This window comes from Gymnoscopelus microlampas (genome assembly GCF_963454915.1).
Source record: "Gymnoscopelus microlampas genome assembly, chromosome: 13".
Lineage (NCBI taxonomy): Eukaryota > Metazoa > Chordata > Actinopteri > Myctophiformes > Myctophidae > Gymnoscopelus > Gymnoscopelus microlampas.
This window is the reverse complement of record NC_139950.1, coordinates 16,208,254-16,226,652: the sequence shown is the minus strand read 5'-3', so window position 1 is coordinate 16,226,652 and position 18,399 is coordinate 16,208,254. Positions and strand designations below refer to the sequence as shown.

The window sequence follows — 18,399 nt, the reverse complement described above, 5'->3', positions numbered from 1 at the left end:
CATGTGAGAAGGGGAAGAGACAGGATCGACTCAATCAATTGACTCTATCAATTGACTCTAGATTGCTACTTTACATGGGAGAAGGCCATCGTATACATCGTATACTTCGTATAGAGACAGGAAGAAATGCCGCCCGCAGTGGGTACTTCAAAGGATGACTTTTTTTTTTACCAGAAGATTACTTAGGGTTTTATTAATAATAGCAATTTAAACGAAAGTGGCAGCAGTGCCACTTTTCTTTATTTTTTGGTAAAAGATTCATGGTCGCAAATGCCACTGAAAGGGTGGCATTCTGGAGCCCTACCATTAGAAATAACGGTTTGTTAACACATTGACTGCCATCGGCTAATCTCAGAACGTCCATCGTAGTGCCAAGCAATTTCTTACCTTTTTTGTTTTTTTGATTCCGTCATAGGCCCCGCTAAATCCGTTTAAAATCCGCGTTCATTTGGTTCGACACAAACACGGGACCCGACCGAACAAAACGCTGAAAACCGTGCGGCGATCCGACACTGCATTCTGGAGAACGAGAGGAAAACGCTAAAATGGTGGATGCGGTGAGAAAAACAACAAGCCAGAGATAATGGCGTCCAAAGTTGACCGCTAGACAGGAAACGGAGGCGGGAGAAAAACCGGAAACAGTATTATTTCGTTTCCGGTCCGCCCACTTCGAGACCGGAAGTGCAAAAAAAATCCGGAATCTGCACCTGCACGATTTAACATGGGAAAACTACGGGACTACGGGCTACGGGAACGGCACTTAACGGTTGGATTTAACGGCCCGTAGGACTACGGGCCTGGCAGTGGATGTGTTAAGCAGTTCGCTAGACCGAACTAGGTTTTAAATTCCCCATGTTGCATTCCTTCCCTTGTTACTTTTTAATCTCAGTTTTATAATGGTTTTGGAGTTGCAAGAAGGGAGCCAAGTTTATCAAAGCTTAGCCAACTTGCTTTTGCCCTGGCCCCAATGTTTGGAATTCAGTTGTGGAACACTGTGTAAACACTATTTCATGGTCAAGTATGAAGCTTATTCACTCAATCGCACCTGCGTGTGTGTGCGCGTTTGTGTGTGTGCGTGTGCGTGTGCGCTCGCGTTCGTGTTTATCTTTGCTTGTGCATGTGTGAATGGACTGCATTTATATAGTGCCTTTCTCCAACCAAAACACTTTACAATGTATTTCACATTCACCCATTCACACACACATCCACACGAAGACGGCAAAGGAAGCCATGCAAGGCACCAACCTGCTCAACGGAAGCGGTTAGGGGTTCAGTGTCTTGCTCAAGGACAATTCAACCTGAACGCAGGGGGGAGCCGGGGATCTAACAGTCACACGGTATGCCTGTGCATCAGTTTGCATATCGTTGTTGTCAGGGCAGAAACCAATATCTCCATATTTTAACTTTTTGTGTTTATTTATTTATTTATTTAGTTTACTCTTTATTAACTCCCTACTTGACAGCGTCACACGAAAGCATCAAAAGTAGCTCCACAAGCTCAAAATACGACGCGAAGCAATGCGTTATGAGCTTGTAGATCTGCCACTTTTGCTACTTGAATTTGAACAGTTTTGGATATAATATGAGGTTTACACCCGGCAGAGACGATATACCTACAGTTGTTGTAATGTAATACAGCTATTTTTGCTGGTCTACTGGCCTGCTCATTCAGACCCCTCCAACTGACCCAGGATGTACTGACAGGTCTTCAACCTCCCTGGATGGATGGATGGATAGATAGACAATTTCAATAGATAGATAGATGGATAGATCATTTAAATAGATGAATAGATTATTAATAGATGAAACGATAAACAAACAAAAATATATATATATATAATCAATGAGTTTGATAAACTGTTTCACCCCTACAGTCAAGTGCATGGCACCCACTACCTTCAGAACACGACCCACCCTTACACCCCTTTCTCGCACTTACCTATATTTACTAGTAGAAAATAATAGACCTTTTTCATGGCAGCCATAATACTGACATAAAACAGTAGCATAAACAAAGGTATTACCAATGATAGTAATTACGGTTCTGCTCCATTTAGTGTAGCGGAGCCTTTCCAATGAGCCAACAATATGCACAATATCAGCACCCTGACTCTGTTTGACCCAAATGGAACGCAACCTTTATTAGTATAATTGGGAACACTTGTGTTTACCTTACTATTTCTATGTCAAAATGGCTGCTTGTGAAAAGGTCTATTTAATTATCAAGGTATCAAGGTAATATTTTCTTACTAGTGGTTGGTGCCACAGTAGGCTAATTTCCCTGAAGGCTTTTAATAGATAAATATATTCAGACCTGTGTAGAGGGTGTCACTGGGGTGACCAATTATGTTCAAGAAAAATAATGATGACCTCAGCTGATTTAACTATTTGAGTCTAACATAGTGTGTATTTCAGCGTAGTCTGCCCACTGATTAAGATTGTCTCTCTACTTTTCTTCCAGCAGTCAGCACGGGAGACTGTTTTAAGAAGATCTTATTAAAGGAGTAGTGAACATTTTCCCTTGCTTGCCTTAAGTAGATTGAATTAGAACAATAAAGTGCCCTTCGGGCATTTGACCCGAAAGACTCTACCTCACCCCCTAGCACTCACCTCTTCAGACTATACCTCACCCCCTAGCACTCATTTCTTCAGACTCTACCTCACCCCCTAGCACTCACCTCTTCAGACTCTACCTCACCCCCTAGCACTCACCTCTTCAGACTCTACCTCACCCCCTAGCACTCACCTCTTCAGACTATACCTCACCCCCTTGTTCACTTAATGTTATTTAGACCTACTGTTGGTATGTCCACAACTGCTAAGTGTGTTTTTTTGTAGATCAGTGCTTCTCAAAGGGGGGTTCCAGGGGTTCCACAGCTAAATGATTGATTGTTGATAATGAATTGGTCTTGTAACTAACTAACTACAAATGGAACCAAATGGACCGAAAGGGAGCATTTGGTTCCATTTGTACACAGTTATGGGTGTCTGTGGCCTTATACAGTATGACGAAACTAAGGGTCCTTGAAATGTAATAGTTGGAGAACAACTGATTTATATAGTATGCTGTTTATACATGAGCTAGGTTTGATTTTTGCCTGGTAGTAGTTACTATTTAGCACTTTGTTGTTTATTTGCACTTTACTTTTACCCTTTCCTTTGTTGACTAGCGTGATGCCATTTACTCTGAGCTTGCACTTTGTCGGCTCTAGATAAGAGCGTCTGCTAAATTGAAACTTGTGATATGTGTGTGTGCCATGTGTATATTTCCGTGTCTCTCATGAGAAAGCGTATCTAAGTGAGAACAGTGTCTGGCTTTGTAATGAGGGTATCTCTCCTGTGGTTTGGCCCTGTTTTAAATCCATGCCAAAGTTTTGGTTTTCACAGTGAAAATTAGATGACATGTGGAGCTCGTGGTGTGTGTGTGCGTGTGCGTCGTTCTCACAGTTTTTAAGAATGGTGATTATTATTAGGGTTACCAGGTATCTGTAATCAGATTTTAGAAAAGTCAAGTAAATCCTTTTGATGTGTTTGTGATGACTTCAAAGACTACGACACACTTTTCGAAGATGAACACTCTTGGAAAAGACAAATACACAAGACACGCAGTGATTCAACTTCCTCATTCAGTGTCGCACAACATTTGCAATTACCTGTCAACAGAGCGACAGGCAGAGACAGCCAATTTCAGTAACAATTTAATGCCATCTGTGTGTGTGTGTGTGTGTGTGTGTGTGTGTGTGTGTGTGTGTGTGTGTGTGTGTGTGTGTGTGTGTGTGTGTGTGTGTGTGTGTGTGTGTGTGTGTGTGTGTGTGTGTGTGTGTGTGTGTGTGTGTGTGTGTGTGTGTGTGTATGCGGGGGCTGGGGGGGTTAGGTATTAGGATTAGACATTCAGAAGTTAGGTCTAGGGATTAGAGGTAGAGTTATGCCTGATTTACACTTTACGCACTGGTGTGAAGCACCGAAAAATAGCTGATCTACAGCGTGACGCATTGTGGGCTTGTAGATCAGCTATTTTCTGGCTTTAGACTTACGGTTAAAAATAGCATAAAAAATGGCATTCATAAAATCAGTAACTTAAAAAAGTATAGTAATACAAACATGCAGTAGAATTTGAGATACGTTTTGTGAGCACAACTTTCAGGGTCCTCACCCTTTTATGAAAAAGAAAGTCAAAGATTTGGGGAGTTAGGATTCAGCTCTGGATTAGGGTTAGACATTAAAATGTTAGGTTTACGGCTTAGAGGTACAGTTATGCCTGATTTCTATACTTAGTCATATACCGAAAATAGGCAGTCGACTGTGAGCTCGTATTTTTGGCTTTAGGCTTAGGTAAAAAAAAAAAAAAGTTAAATAAATCATTGTTCTAATCTAAACCAATGGTGTCCTCCCGAGTCCATGTGTGTGGGGGAGGTTGTGTATGTATGTTATCCCGGCCCCCGGGAGCCGAGACAGCGCACGGTAAGCCCCGCCCGGCCGGGGCGTGGCCATTGGTGGTGAGCGGTTTGTACGGCGACATCAAAGCCTCCCACTCGCTCCGTCTCATACGGAAACGCTCCTTTTTCAACCGACTGGTTTTCCAATCATACTGTAACGTGTGTGTATATATACACAAACACACACACACACACACCTCTATTTGCTCAGGGTGAGAGGTGAGTGATAAAAAAGGACTGAGAGAGTGATAATTGATCAGCCCTAGGGCTGATAACTGTTATCAGCCCTAGGGCTGCAAAGCTTGAGTGCCAGCGTCCGCTGAGCTGTCAATGTGAACCACCTGTGGGGTAGGGATGTGGTAAACAAATCTATCATTCGCCCTAAGCCCTCAGCAATTTGCCTTGGGCAATGAAAATGCCCAGGTGATAACGTATACATACATACACACGCACGCACGTGTGTGTGTGTGTGTGTGTGTGTGTGTGTGTGTGTGTGTGTGTGTGTGTGTGTGTGTGTGTGTGTGTGTGTGTGTGTGTGTGTGTGTGTGTGTGTGTGTGTGTGTGTGTGTGTGTGTGTGTGTGTGTGTGTGTACACTGCAGTATAAGAGTGCTGCATCTTTTCTGCACATTACTAATACCATGAAAAAGTCCAGTTTAGTTTTTCAAGTGTTTCAAGTGACTGCAGGTGCAGGTTACACCTGTAACCTGTGATTATATTTTTCTACATTATTATTATGAAAATAAAAATAAAAATCTATAGATATATACACACACACAGTTATTAATGTTATCATTAAAATGTCAGTGCTTTGCCCAAATGTTGGGAATGGCTGTCTAAAGGTGTTATGCTGACGATCCTTCCCCTCTTGTCATTGCAGCTCTCACCAACGTCAAGCTGTGGGCTATCGATCGACAATGCTTCCAAACAATCATGATGAGGACGGGCCTCATCAAGCATCAAGAGTACATGGAGTTTCTCAAAAGGTGAGCATGTGGAGTACACAGAGTTTGCAAAAAGTACAGACGTACACTTACACAATAATGCTAAAAGGATAACACAACACAAAGCTGAGGGCTTTTTGTGTGCTTCAGTTCATCAATACATAAAGACATACAATACTATACACGAAATCATCAATACTAGGAGCAGTAAACGTATATTTACAGAAAAACAGTGGGGGGCAGACTTTTGGAAGACTTGTCTAGGTCCAGGACAGGTCTTTTATGGCAGTTTGGAAGGACGGTAGGGAGTCACACTTTTCGATGGCTCATGGTAGGTTATTCCACATTTTGGTGGCGTAGGCATAGCAGTAGAATTAATTCATCCCTATGTTTGTGCTGAATCTGGGGGGAATGAGATCAGTACAGTTCCTTAAAAGGTGAGCAGTTGGTAAAAATCCTCCCACACTGACACAGATACAAACGGATGGCCCGGATAGGGAGACTTGATCTAATTTACAAAGTGAACTAACCGTGACAGGCCCGCCAAAGTGTGAGCTTTTCCTCACTGAAAAGCCCCTAGCAGCCTCTGCCTCACTTTTCTTTTTCCTTTTTAGCTAGTAATAAGTTCTTTAACCCTTGACCTTCGTACCAGATGTGTTTGTTAAGTATTGGTCATCTTGTAGGAAGGAATGTGTCTGTGATTGCTTCCTCCTACTGTCTCTCTCATTTCTCCATCCATGGTGGTGCCCAGAGGTGTCATTTGAGGTCCCAGGGAATGGCAAGTGCCACCCCCGTCCCCTAGCATTCATCACATGTATCCTCAAAGTCAGTTCTTTTATGCATTATTATCGTCTCTGTCGGGCGGAAACCTCATATGTCCGCAACTGTTACTTTTCAGGATGCAAATTCAAAAATGGCAAAAGTAGAAGATCGACAAGAGCTTGTAGATCAGCTGCTTTTGATGCTTTTTGTGTGACACTGTAGTATGATCAAGTAGGGCGTTAATTTACGAAAAAAACACAAAAAGTTAGAATATGGAGATAACAGGGTTTTGCCCGACAACAACGATATATTTTTTGCAGAATAATCTGATGTTAAATCGGCGCTGATTGCTGATCTCAATCCATGCCCTTCTTTCTACACGTGACATTTCAATGTGACTGTGATGTTTTAGCTATGTCATTACAGGCGAACATTAAACAAGATATATCATTATAATCATCAATATATCACCTCTAGTTTTTCCTGAAATGACTCCTCTGGTGGTGGTGCCTATTAGTATGGAGATTTTCCAGCCGATTGGAGAGGAAGGCAGAAGTGTATTATCATATTAAAGGCCAAATAGAGAGGCAGGCAGGCATTGTTTCCAAGCAGCGCAGCATACTGTAGCGGAGGATAAAAGAGAGAGCTCATCAAAAGAGAGAGACGAACTGAAGAGTGGTGAGGTTCACGCTCTCCTCTCCTCTCTCACTCTCACTCTCTCCATCTCTGCGTTTGATTCACCTGCCACTCTTATCGCCCCCTTTTTTTCTCCCCCAGCCCCCCAATCGAGATGGTTGTGAAACCTAAGATCACGTGTCCGCTGCTGTGTGCTGTGTTACACAAGAATGTGCTCATCCTCGCATGTCGGCTTGTGTTCCCAGTATAAGGTCGGGGTGATGCGTAATAATAGCCCTCCATGTCGTGGTGGTTGATATAGATTTTAGCTTTTAAGGAAACAAAAGTGGTAACGTGGTGCATGCCAAGTTTGGTTATGTTTCACCCTCTCTCTCTCTCTCTGTCTCTCTGTGTCTCTCTGTCTCTCACACACACACACACACACACACACACACACACACACACACATGCACGTGCACGTGCACACTTGTGCACGTTCTCAAATTCTACTAAACATGTAGACATTTGGCCCTCACAAGTAAGTTAATACATGTAAAGTAAATATATATTATTTGTATTGCACTTTTCACAGAGAGAACTCACTAAGTGCTTTACATCAGCAATACAAACAGCAAGAAACAAGTATAGTAATACTTTTAAGTATACACACACACACGCACGCGCACCCACACACGTACACACGCACGCTGTAGTGTGTACTTTCATTTCTTTTGATGGGGATCATTTCTTTTGATGGGGACCGTTTCTTTTGATGGGGATCATTCTCCGGGACACAAGAAAAGGCATGAGTCACTGGTTGACAGTTTTCTTACAGATACAGAGGATGGGTGCAATCAGTGCCACTGGAAGCCTGTCAGCTGTAAACATTTTATTACTGTAAACAGGGGATAGCCCCCCCCCCCCCCCCTCAGTACAACACAGCATTCCATGACATCCTCAGCCAGCATGTCGAGATAATATAGCCACCACATACACCACCCAGACCCATTGTAAGAGAGAGTTACGTCACACTTTGGTCTCGCCGCAAAGCGGGATGTTGCCTCCTGTAGTTCCAAACATTGAAACTTCCTCATTGAGAGAGGAAAGAGAACTTCCGCATTCCATTCTTACAATTGGAGTCTACGCTAGTGTCGTCACTCTCATAGTTATATCATGCTGACACCACCGTATTCCACAAGTCTTCTCCCTCCTCCTGGCCCGCAAACTGTGGAACAAACTTCCAAATGCAGTCAGAGACGCAGACTCAAAAGCAGGATAACACAATTTTCCACCGTAGTCTGAAGTAAGGGTGACCAGATGTCCACATCTCCATGACTTTTCACGTGTCCCACAATCAGAGACGCTGTCTCACATTGACAGAACTACGCCACTGCCGAGACAAATAAACGCAGGGATTCTGAGTCTCCCATCTCCGAAGCCGGAAGCGCGCATTTTCACACAAATTAGAGCACTTAAATTGAGTGCTAACTAACTGGTCATAAAAAGGCACGGCACTGTAGGCTACACACCAGATGGTAGCGTTCTCACATCCTCTTCCAAACACATAATATTCAAAAAACAAGGAACAAGGAATATATCGTCTCTGTCAGGTGGAAACCTCATATGTCCAAAACTGTTGCTTTTCAGGATTCAAATTCAAAAGAAGCAGATCGACAAGCCCAAAAAACAAGCTTGTGGATCTGCTACTTTCGATACTTTTGTCTGACGCTGTAGTATGATCAAGTAGGGCGTTAATTTACGAAAAAAGTCAAAATATGGAGATAGAAGGTTTCTGCCCGACAGCTTGTATATCTACGAATATATGGACCGTAAATATGGCTTGGCGTGTCCCTCTCATAATATACCCATTATGAGAGGGACCGGACCGCCCAGGGCTGAGAGGTAGAGATTTACAGCTCCATTTAGCCAGTCACAACATGTGTAGAATGTTTATATTCCTGGAAACACTGAGGCCTGTCCGCTATAGTCACTACACACAGAGAGATAAAGGTGCCAACTGGAACTGAACCTGGAGCTTCAGAGTGATGCCATAGAACAGTGGTTCTCAAACTTTTCAGGGCGTGACCCCCAAAACAATCATATTTGAAGTTGAACTGGGGACCCCCCACCCTGACAAGCACCTGTAATTGTAGGAGTTGAGGAATTACATTTCGTTTAACTGTTCAATAGATAAACATTTTAAAAATAGCCAATCTACAAGCTCACAACGCCTCGCTATGCGAGTCAAAATGTTTACCTCTTTATTAGGTAATAGTGGACAATTTGGCCAATGTTTGACTATTTTTTATAGCTTGTTGATAACTTTTGACACAGTAATGTTCTTATTTTTTCTTTTAAATGTGCAGATACCCTGTATACACTTATACTGTATGTTGGGCTGTTTACTGTTAATTGAGAAAACAATGTTGCACATTAAGCTAATCATCTGGGGACCCCTTAAAATCATTTGGGGACCCCTCTGGGTGTCCCGACCCACAGGTTGAGAACCACTGCCATAGAACAGTGTTTTCCCAAACAATGGGATGGGACCCATTTGTGGGTCACAGATTAGTATTATTAGTAATTTTTTTTAGGTAAATATCCCTTTTCTGTTTTCTACAATTTTATAAAAACTAGAGGCTCACACCTACGTCGCAGGTCGCACGTCGATTCAACCGATATGTCTGAGTCATAGTGGCGGGGGCTTTGTCAGAGCATTGTACCCGTCTGTCTGTGTCCCTTCTGTGCCCATAAATGGAGATCTCTTTATCTGTTTGTCTACCAATGTCCCTTTTATGCCCATATATGGAGATCTCTATAACTGCGAGTCCTTGTCCCTTGTATGCCCATATATGGAGATCCCTGATGACATATCAGTTGGATCGGCGGGTTCAACTGGATATCCATTATATTTGTGGCCTAATCAATGCATATCAAACTGGGGGATCTTTGACATTCAAAAAGGCTGAGAATCTCATTCTCTACAACCGTATGAGGAAGACCATTCACTTCATGGAGCCATAACCATTATTTTTTCTGTGTCTAAGAGAGCTGTAGCCTAATTATCAGCGAGTGCACTGCTCGCTGGTGCCTTTGAGCCAGCTCGCCTCCGGTCTTTATCTGCTGTGAAATTATACATTAGTACCTACTCAGATGAAAAGCTTTCTCTGCTATGGGAAGAAATCCCACTCTAAATGAGAAATTACAATAGTGTTTGTGTGCTGTGGGGGATGAAGTACTACTCAGATTTTGGACTTGAAGTAAAAAATCAATACCAGATCTACAGTATTGTCAGCTTGTAGATCGTCTATTGTCGAATAGATGAAGTATAACATTATAAACGTATAATTGGTTAAATGTTTTGTAACAATCAAAATCTACAAAGTAACTAAGAAGCAGATCTACAAGCTGTGGCATGTAGTAGCGATGCAACATATTGTGAGTTTGCAGAGTGACTATTTTAAATAGCCTGAGTGATTAATGTTTTGAAATAGTCATCTAAATCTGCAACAAGTTGTCAGTGTTGAGTTAAAAAGACTAAAGCAATGTTTACCCTCTGAGGTGTAGTGGAGTACAAGTATATACAGTCTAATAGAAAAATGGAAATAAAAATACCTCAAAATTGTGCTCAAGTACAGTACTGGAGTAAATGTACTTGGTTACTTTCTACTACTGCCTACTCAGATGAAAAGCTTTCTCTGCTATGGAAATGAATCCCACACTAAGTGAGAAATTAGAGTGTGTGTGTGTGTGTGTGTGTGTGTGTGTGTGTGTGTGTGTGTGTGTGTGTGTGTGTGTGTGTGTGTGTGTGTGTGTGTGTGTGTGTGTGTGTGTGCGTGCGTGTGCGTGTGTCTTTCCAAGATGTGTGTCAGAGTGATGTTTGGTAAGGGGGGGCTTTCAAGCAGGCACCTCCTATAGTCTGACAGACAGACAGACAGACAGACAGACATTGGCCCACTGCATGCACTACAAACTGATGCACCAGTTAAGAGCTCACTCAAGGTCTTGAGCATCATGGGAAATGATTCACCAAGCTGATGTTATCACAGCACTGTGACCTAGAAGTGTTCAACCTGTGTGTGGATAGTTATAATAATAATCTATCTATTCATATATCGTCGCTGTCGGACAGAAACCTCTTAACTCCATATTTGAACTTTTTGTGTTTTTTTGGTAAATAAACGCCCTACTTGATCATACTACAGCGTCACACAAAAGCATCAAAAGTAGAAGATCTGCAAGCTCGAAAGCTTGCAGATCTGCTACTTTTGCTACATATGAGGTTTCCACCCGACGGAGACGAGGTGTTCTCAATCACATTGGCTCCCTCACTGCAAATTTCCTAAAAAACAATGGCTGTCAACAAGGTGCCGAACCGCCGTGCACTCTCACCGTCTCGCTCGCTCTCACACGGCTGGCGGACAGGCTGCCAACAACTTGATGATATAATTGACTGTTTCATCGTTAACACACTTAAGCTGTTAGATCGGAACTTTTCCCCCACAACAGAGGCTTTTTGTTAGAGCGTTAAACGTCTCACAGCTTGAGGGCTTAACGCTCCATATGGTTCCCATAGAGAGAGGTCCTATCTGATCGTCCATTCACCAACTAGCTGTCTAGATAGCCAACGAGCACGCTGGCCTTCATGCTTCCAGGAAACTCAACAACAGTGTTGGACAATGACAAAGTACTTTTACTTGAGTACTGTACTTAAGTAAAATATTCGAGTATTTTGTACTTGAGTATTTGTTTTTTTGTTTTGAGACGTTATAGGCTACTTCTACTCCACTATATTTTTTTCCCTCATCACTATTTGTATTGATTTTATTCCTTAGTCTTAGTTTATTTTTTTCCCCCTAATAAAGTCGTTTTTGATTTGTTGTGTTCTTCTCCCCCCATGTAAAGCGTCTTAAAAATTTGAGATACTGTATTATTTTTATATCTCTGTGGCAAATATTGTACATTTCACTCCTTTACAATTATTTGACAGCTTTAGTTACTTTGTAGATTCAGATATTATTACAAAACATACTAATTTATACTTGAGGCTATTTGAAAGTAGCTAATCTACAAGCTCACAATGCAACCATCTGCTTAAAAAAAAAACATGACGCCAATACTTTGGTATGTTTAGTCAAGTAAACATATACAGGCCTTTTTATTTTGTCTCTGTCGGGTGAAAACTTCATGGATACTTTTCAGGATTCAAATTCAAAAGTGGCAAAAGTAGCAGATCTACAAGCTCTAAATGTGGCGCTTTGTGCCGCGTTTCAAGCTTGTGGATCTGCTGCTTTTGATGCTTTTGTGTGACGCTGTAGTATGATCAAGTTGGGCGTTAATTCATGAAAAAACACAAAAAGTTAAAATAATGAGATGAGGTTTCTGCCCGACAGCAACCATTTCTAACAGAGCATGTTCATACTGTGGTATTGATACTTTTACTCAAGTAAAAATGATCCGAGTACACCACCACTGCACAACAGCCAGGATCAGCTGCGGCCCCCGGAGCGGCGAGGGCTGGAGGAGGCTGAGGCGAGATGGTTCAGATTACTGTAATAAAGCATGGAAAATGAGGGGGATGATGGAGAGAGGGAGAGAGAGGGAGAGATTAGATAGGGAGATAAAGCCCTTTGTTCCCCCGGCGTGGGTTATTTTCTCAGCCCCTCGATAAACATTGGGGCAGTTTTATTTAGTACAGTCTAGATAGCATTCATGTGGCCTCTGTGCTGTGGCAAAGGAGCAAGCGGAAAACAAACATAAGAGTCCCATTACTCGAAGCGTAGGATCTGACGCTTATATAGCTGTGTAACCGGAGCTGGAATAAATAAACAGGAATACAGTGACAATATACAGACAATTAGCTGTGTGCATGCAGTTTGAAGTCCTCCTTGTGTGCTGGTCTAATCTATCCCGGCGGTTCTTGTATTGTATTGTGTTGTATTGCGTTGCATTGTATAACAGATTTACATTTGCGTCAGACAACCACAACAGATAGGGCTGGGCAATTAACGGCGTATATGTATCTTAAATCGTTGTTGCCGGGCAGAAACCTCTTATCTCCATATTGTAACTTTTTGTGTTGCCTTTCGTCGCGTCACACAAAAGCTTCAAAAGTAGCAGATCCTCAAAGCTCGAAACGCATCGTGTTTTGAGCTTGTGGATCTGCTACTTTTGCTGTTTTTTGAATTTGAAAGGTGAAAAGTAACAGTTTTGGAGATATGAGTTTTCCACCCGACAGACGAAATGTCAAGAATCAACACAATCAATTTGAAAAGATTTTTTTAAATTTATCATCAACTAAGTCAATTAGCCTGATTAACCACTCAACCCTGTATTGTAGCCTACTTTGTTGTATAATGGTGGCGTACAACGTACATTTTCACTACAAAAAAAGACGTTTCTTAATGCTAAGTTTGAAATTGATTGACATTGATTTGAAGTCATATCAGCCCTAGCACTGCGTTACAGATTAGAATTTGCGTCAGACGCCCACAAAAAGGTTTGTTCCCGAGGCTCTTCATCCTCTGCTGCCAATCTGAATCTGAACCTGGTGTTGTGTCTCTCTGTGCTTGTTGTCTCGTGCAGTGTTCCTACCTTCCATGGCCTTCAGGAGGATATCCTCAGCAAGCTGGCAGATATCCTTGAGGAGGTGAGTGTCTTTTGTTTCGTAAAGCCTTCCTTGTTGCAGCACGGAGATGCCTGGCAGTCGAGGCTGTTTGTGGTGAATGGAGAAGTGCCCTAAGTGATGGAAAGGGAAAAAAATGCACATAATTCTATTGAGTTCCCGGCAGCCAGAGCCACTGGGGTTATATTTGGACGGATTTGTTTGTGTGTCTCTGTGTCAAAATACGTGAGGCATCGTGTGGCATTGGGAGCAGGTATCGCTACAGTACTGGTACATGCCAGTATGGTTGATGACAGTGTTGATTTTGACAGCAAATTTTGATGCACTTTGTGTAATATTTGTGCGTGTATATAACATTCTCACCACCAAAACAAATAATAATAATTTTTAAAAAAATGTTTAAAACATTTAAATTTAAATTGTCGCTGTCGGGCAGAAAACAGAAACCTCCTATCTCCTTTTTCCAACTTTTCGTTTTTTTCGTAAATTAGCGCCCTACTTGATCATACTACAGCGTCACACTAAAGCATCAATAGCAGCAGTTTTGGACATATGAGGTTTCCACTCGACAGAGACGAAATATAAAATAATAGCTTGCAGACCTTCTGAAGCAGTCCAACCACACGGGATATGAACGTGCTGTAAGGTAAATGGATATGTATTCTGTACTGTACAGTTAACAGGACAATATTAAATGTATCCATTATATACTGTATGTATAAGAGAATGCAATTCTACATACATTGTGGGTTACTAATTAATAAGCAGCACCAATATTTGTATCCACTTTTTGTGCCACTGGCTCCAGCTCATCACTTTTTATCATCACCAGCCACTGGCAGCATGCAGAAAGGGAACAAACGGCCCTGGTATTATTGTCGCCATCATCAGACACGTATAATGGCTACCGTTGACATTTATGCTTTTGTCTCACTGATTGAATGACATTTAAAATATCAGTCGTTAGTACCCGGGGCTGGGTTGGTCGCGGTGGCAAGCAGGCTAAAAGCAAAACTCCAAACTTTGTTTATTGGATTTTCCACAGAAGCATTCAACATCAAAAAGTGGTATTACGCATACACAGACAGATAAACAAAACAAAACAACATCAGTCAAACGGTACATATCAATGACACATCTATAATCTGCATAGCAGCACAACACCCCCGTCACAGCAAGCCCATCACATCAACGCTCCACCAGACCTCACGTATCCTCCATCAGGGATAGATTTAAGTTCTGGATAAAATGAAAGAATAGACTCAAAAGCAAGATATTCCACACATGATGCCTATGGATTAAAGTTCTCACTCGCCACGACTGCTTTCAGTCATTTGGATTCCATGGGAGCCAGCCTGTCTTCTATGGATGCACGCCACGCACCGATATAGCGGGTTATGTAGGGCCGGCAGTGGCTCAGGGAGGTAGAGCGGCCGCTTGGGAACCCGAAGTTGCGTTCGATCCCAGGCTCTCCCAGAGTTAAGTGTTGAAGTGTCCTTGAACCCCTAATTGCTCCAAAAGAGCAGGTTGGTGCCTTGCATGTTTTTTTCCACCATCGGCGTGTGAATGTGTGTGTGAAATGCACCATTTACCATATAAAAATTGCACCATTTTATTCCATGAATGCCTCTGCCCAGCAATTTGTGAGACATTCTAATCCCTCCTCCAGTGAGTTGTGGATCTGTCTGCCAAGTGTTTGTGTTTGTGTTCTTAAACAAGAAAGAAAATGACTTGAAGTCATATTCTACCAGGTGCTGTGTGTGTGTGTGTGTGTGTGTGTGTGTGTGTGTGTGTGTGTGTGTGTGTGTGTGTGTGTGTGTGTGTGTGTGTGTGTGTGTGTGTGTGTGTGTGTGTGTGTGTGTGTGTGTGTGTGTGTGTGTGTGTGTGTTTGTTTGTTTTCATAGACCTGATTACTTGTTTTTAGGATTGCTTGTTTCTCTCGCCAAACCTGGCAACAGAATTTGCGACGCTAAACGCTAATAATGTTTTTTATATAAGTGGTGGCAACATTTTTAGACACCACACAGGTATTCCCAACAATAGCGAAGATTGAAGTCAGTGTGAACATGGCCAAATAATAACTTAATAGCCAAACTAGGTCTAATGAAGCACGCTAGCATTTAGGCTAACTGTCCTGCCTGAGGCTGCAATACAACTTGCACTGTCTGCAACTGTTGCAGTGTGAATGAGGGGAGCGGACAGCGGAGCGCTGTTACTGTGGGGGGCGGGCCGTCTCCCCATTCGTGTGGCCATTGGCTTAAAGGAGTGAAGGACAGCCAGGACAGCCAATGACAAATAGTTGTCGCTTACCCATAGCTTGGGAGGAAAAGTCCGCCCGTGCAGAGTATGGGAAAATATCCCCATTGGCTTTAAAGGACAGCCAATGACGCAAATGTGTCGAAAATGTGTCGAATGCAAATCTGTAATATGTCGATCTCTACTCTGCCTCTTCTTAGACTCAGGCGCTCTTCGAGCACCTGGTAAAAACCTCCAAGGGAAAGGTGTTCAGGAGCAAGTACTCAACAAAAGTACACTATTTGTCTTTGAAATGTAATGCAGTGAAAGTCTAGCCTGACACTCAGCCTGAATTGTCATTTCGTTTCACGCCAATATTCAGTCTGAAAGCCCAATAAATATCCCAAAATACAAATACTCAAGTATAGTACAGATGCTCCAAAAAGGTTTGAATATGGAGATGAGAGGTTTCTGAACGACAGCGACGATATACTTGGTTATACTGCCCGCCACTGTATTCCAGACATGCCTCTGCCCAGCAGTGTTTTCCACCTCCAGTCCAGGTGAGACACTGTAGTCCCTCCAGGGAGTGGTGGGTCTGCCAGTTGGACGTGTTCATCACAAAAACCCTCCAAAGGGAATTAAGGATCTGACCAGGAAGGCATCCTGAACACATGCCTGCACTGGTGGAACAAGTACTCATATCTTTGATACCAGTGGCTCTCAAACCTTTTCCATGTTGAGGACCCCCACATTGATATGTAATTTGGCCGGGGACCCCCGTCTCAAAAAATATTTTGTGCCTGGGACCCCCAGAAGAAAACATTTGTGTTGAAAATGTTCGGTTAAAAATATATTCAAAGATTTGCACAAAATGTTCAAGATTTTTCAAAAATAGCAGATCTACAAGCTCATAGCGCGGCACTTTGTACCGCGCTATGAGCTTGTAGATCTGCTATTTTTGAATAGCCAAAGAAATCTAAAATGACACTGATACGTTCCCGGATTGAATGGGTTAAATACAGAACTTGAGTAAACGTACTTAGTTACTTTTTAGCACTGAAACAACCGGCTCTCTTTGATGCTTGGAGCTGCGTCTCTGCTCCAGGCTCATGAAGTGAACTGTACAGCTGTCATAGAGCAGTGCTTCTCAAACATGTTCATGTCAAGGACCACCTAATTATATTATATCACTATATCGTGGGCAGAAAACCTCTTATCTCCATGTACTAACCTTGTGTTTTTTTTCTCCATAATTTAACGGCCTACATGCGTTACACAAAAGCATCAAAAGTAGGTTTCGAGCTTGTAGATCTGCTTCCTTTGCTGTTTTTTCTTTTTTGGAATCCTGAAAAGTAACAGTTTTGGACATAATATGAGGTTTACACCCGACAGAGACGACATGTATCTGGTCGCGGACCCCCATCTGAAAACAATTCTGTGCCAGGGACCGCCATATAAGATTTGTGTTGTAAAAAAAATATTTTCAAATAGCCACTGTATCCAGGGGACCCCTTGGAAAACCACTTCATGGACCCCTATGGGGGTGCCCGGACCCCACGGGTCCTGGCGGTCCTTGAAGTTAAAACATTTGAGATGCGATGAAAGCTCGGGACTCCTGAATCGCTGCGCCTCCACACGCTCCTGTCTAGCGTCAGGGTCTTGATCTCTGCAGTGCTGTTAGCTCTGCTATCGCACCGCATTGGTCTATGTCGACGTTGCATCTCTTTCCCCTCCTAGCTGTGTCCTGGGTTGGCTCCCACAGTCAGTTTACTTGCCACCAGTGTGGGTGCCTGACGCATAGGGCTGTCACGATTACAAATTTAAGTTGACGATTAAATGTCACACAAATAATTGCGATTAACGCTTTAATTGTGTTTTTGGCATTGAACATAGGAACATAATACCATTTTTTTTTTTTTATTTGCTTCATAACCACAAATTGCACAGGGCAGATATGATAAATTACTTCAATATACAAAGAAATTACTGACACATTTAATGATTTTAAATTATAAAAAAAAAATGTATTTATAAAAATGTATACTGTTAAAAAATAGCAGAAATAGCTGATCTACAAGCATACAACGCGTCACTGTGTGGCAGTGTGTGAGTGTGTGTGTACTGTTTATTATAGCCCCATAGCTAAGTCCACCCACTGGCTGGGCCGTAACTGTGACAACAGAGATGATCCCATAGCCTGGGGGACCGTAACAGCGTCAACAGAGCCCATGGCCGCGCATGTTCAGTAACTTCCCAACTCCGCAGGTTTCACAGAAACGATAATAAACAGCTTAAATTTGTGGAAAGTGAAAAATGGCGGTTGTGGCTGTCTTCCTATAGGCTATAATGGTCAGTTCAGATCAATTGCTCAACCCATTGAGGAGAAAAACGTGTTCAGACAGACAGACAGAGGTTTTCTTAATATATAGCTAGTAGGAAGTAGGATATAAAAAGGATATTTCTTTATAAAGCGGATATTTACTCGTGACCCATTTAAAAAATGGTTACGTAACCCAAAAATGGGTCCCGACCCATAGTTTGTGAACCACTACTCCTGTGAGAAGGAGTCAGACATAGACTCTGGGAGATCAGCAGAGAAAGATGTATTACTGCAGAAGAGTGATTGGGGCTTTTCATGTGGAGAAAGCTGCTCAAGTGTGTAAATGTCAAGAGTAGAGCCATAAAGTGTGTGATAGACCATTACTCCGCAACCTCCGCCCGACACACACACACACACACACACACACACACACACACACACACACACACACACACACACAC

The 18,399-nt window shown here is 42.4% G+C and overlaps 1 protein-coding gene across 2 annotated transcripts in view; it reads left to right on the top strand.

Annotated features, from left to right (window-relative positions):
• LOC311059383 (cGMP-dependent protein kinase 1) overlaps positions 1–18,399 on the top strand; it is a gene marked incomplete at its 5' end in the record, with an annotated part of 166,979 nt that overhangs the window by 88,678 nt on the left and 59,902 nt on the right. For both annotated transcript variants that reach the window (XM_084077264.1, XM_084077263.1), the window contains 2 exons: positions 5,315–5,420; positions 13,341–13,404. In XM_084077264.1, the coding sequence (XP_083933390.1) occupies positions 5,315–5,420; positions 13,341–13,404 (170 nt within the window). The remainder of the gene's footprint in view (positions 1–5,314; positions 5,421–13,340; positions 13,405–18,399) is intronic.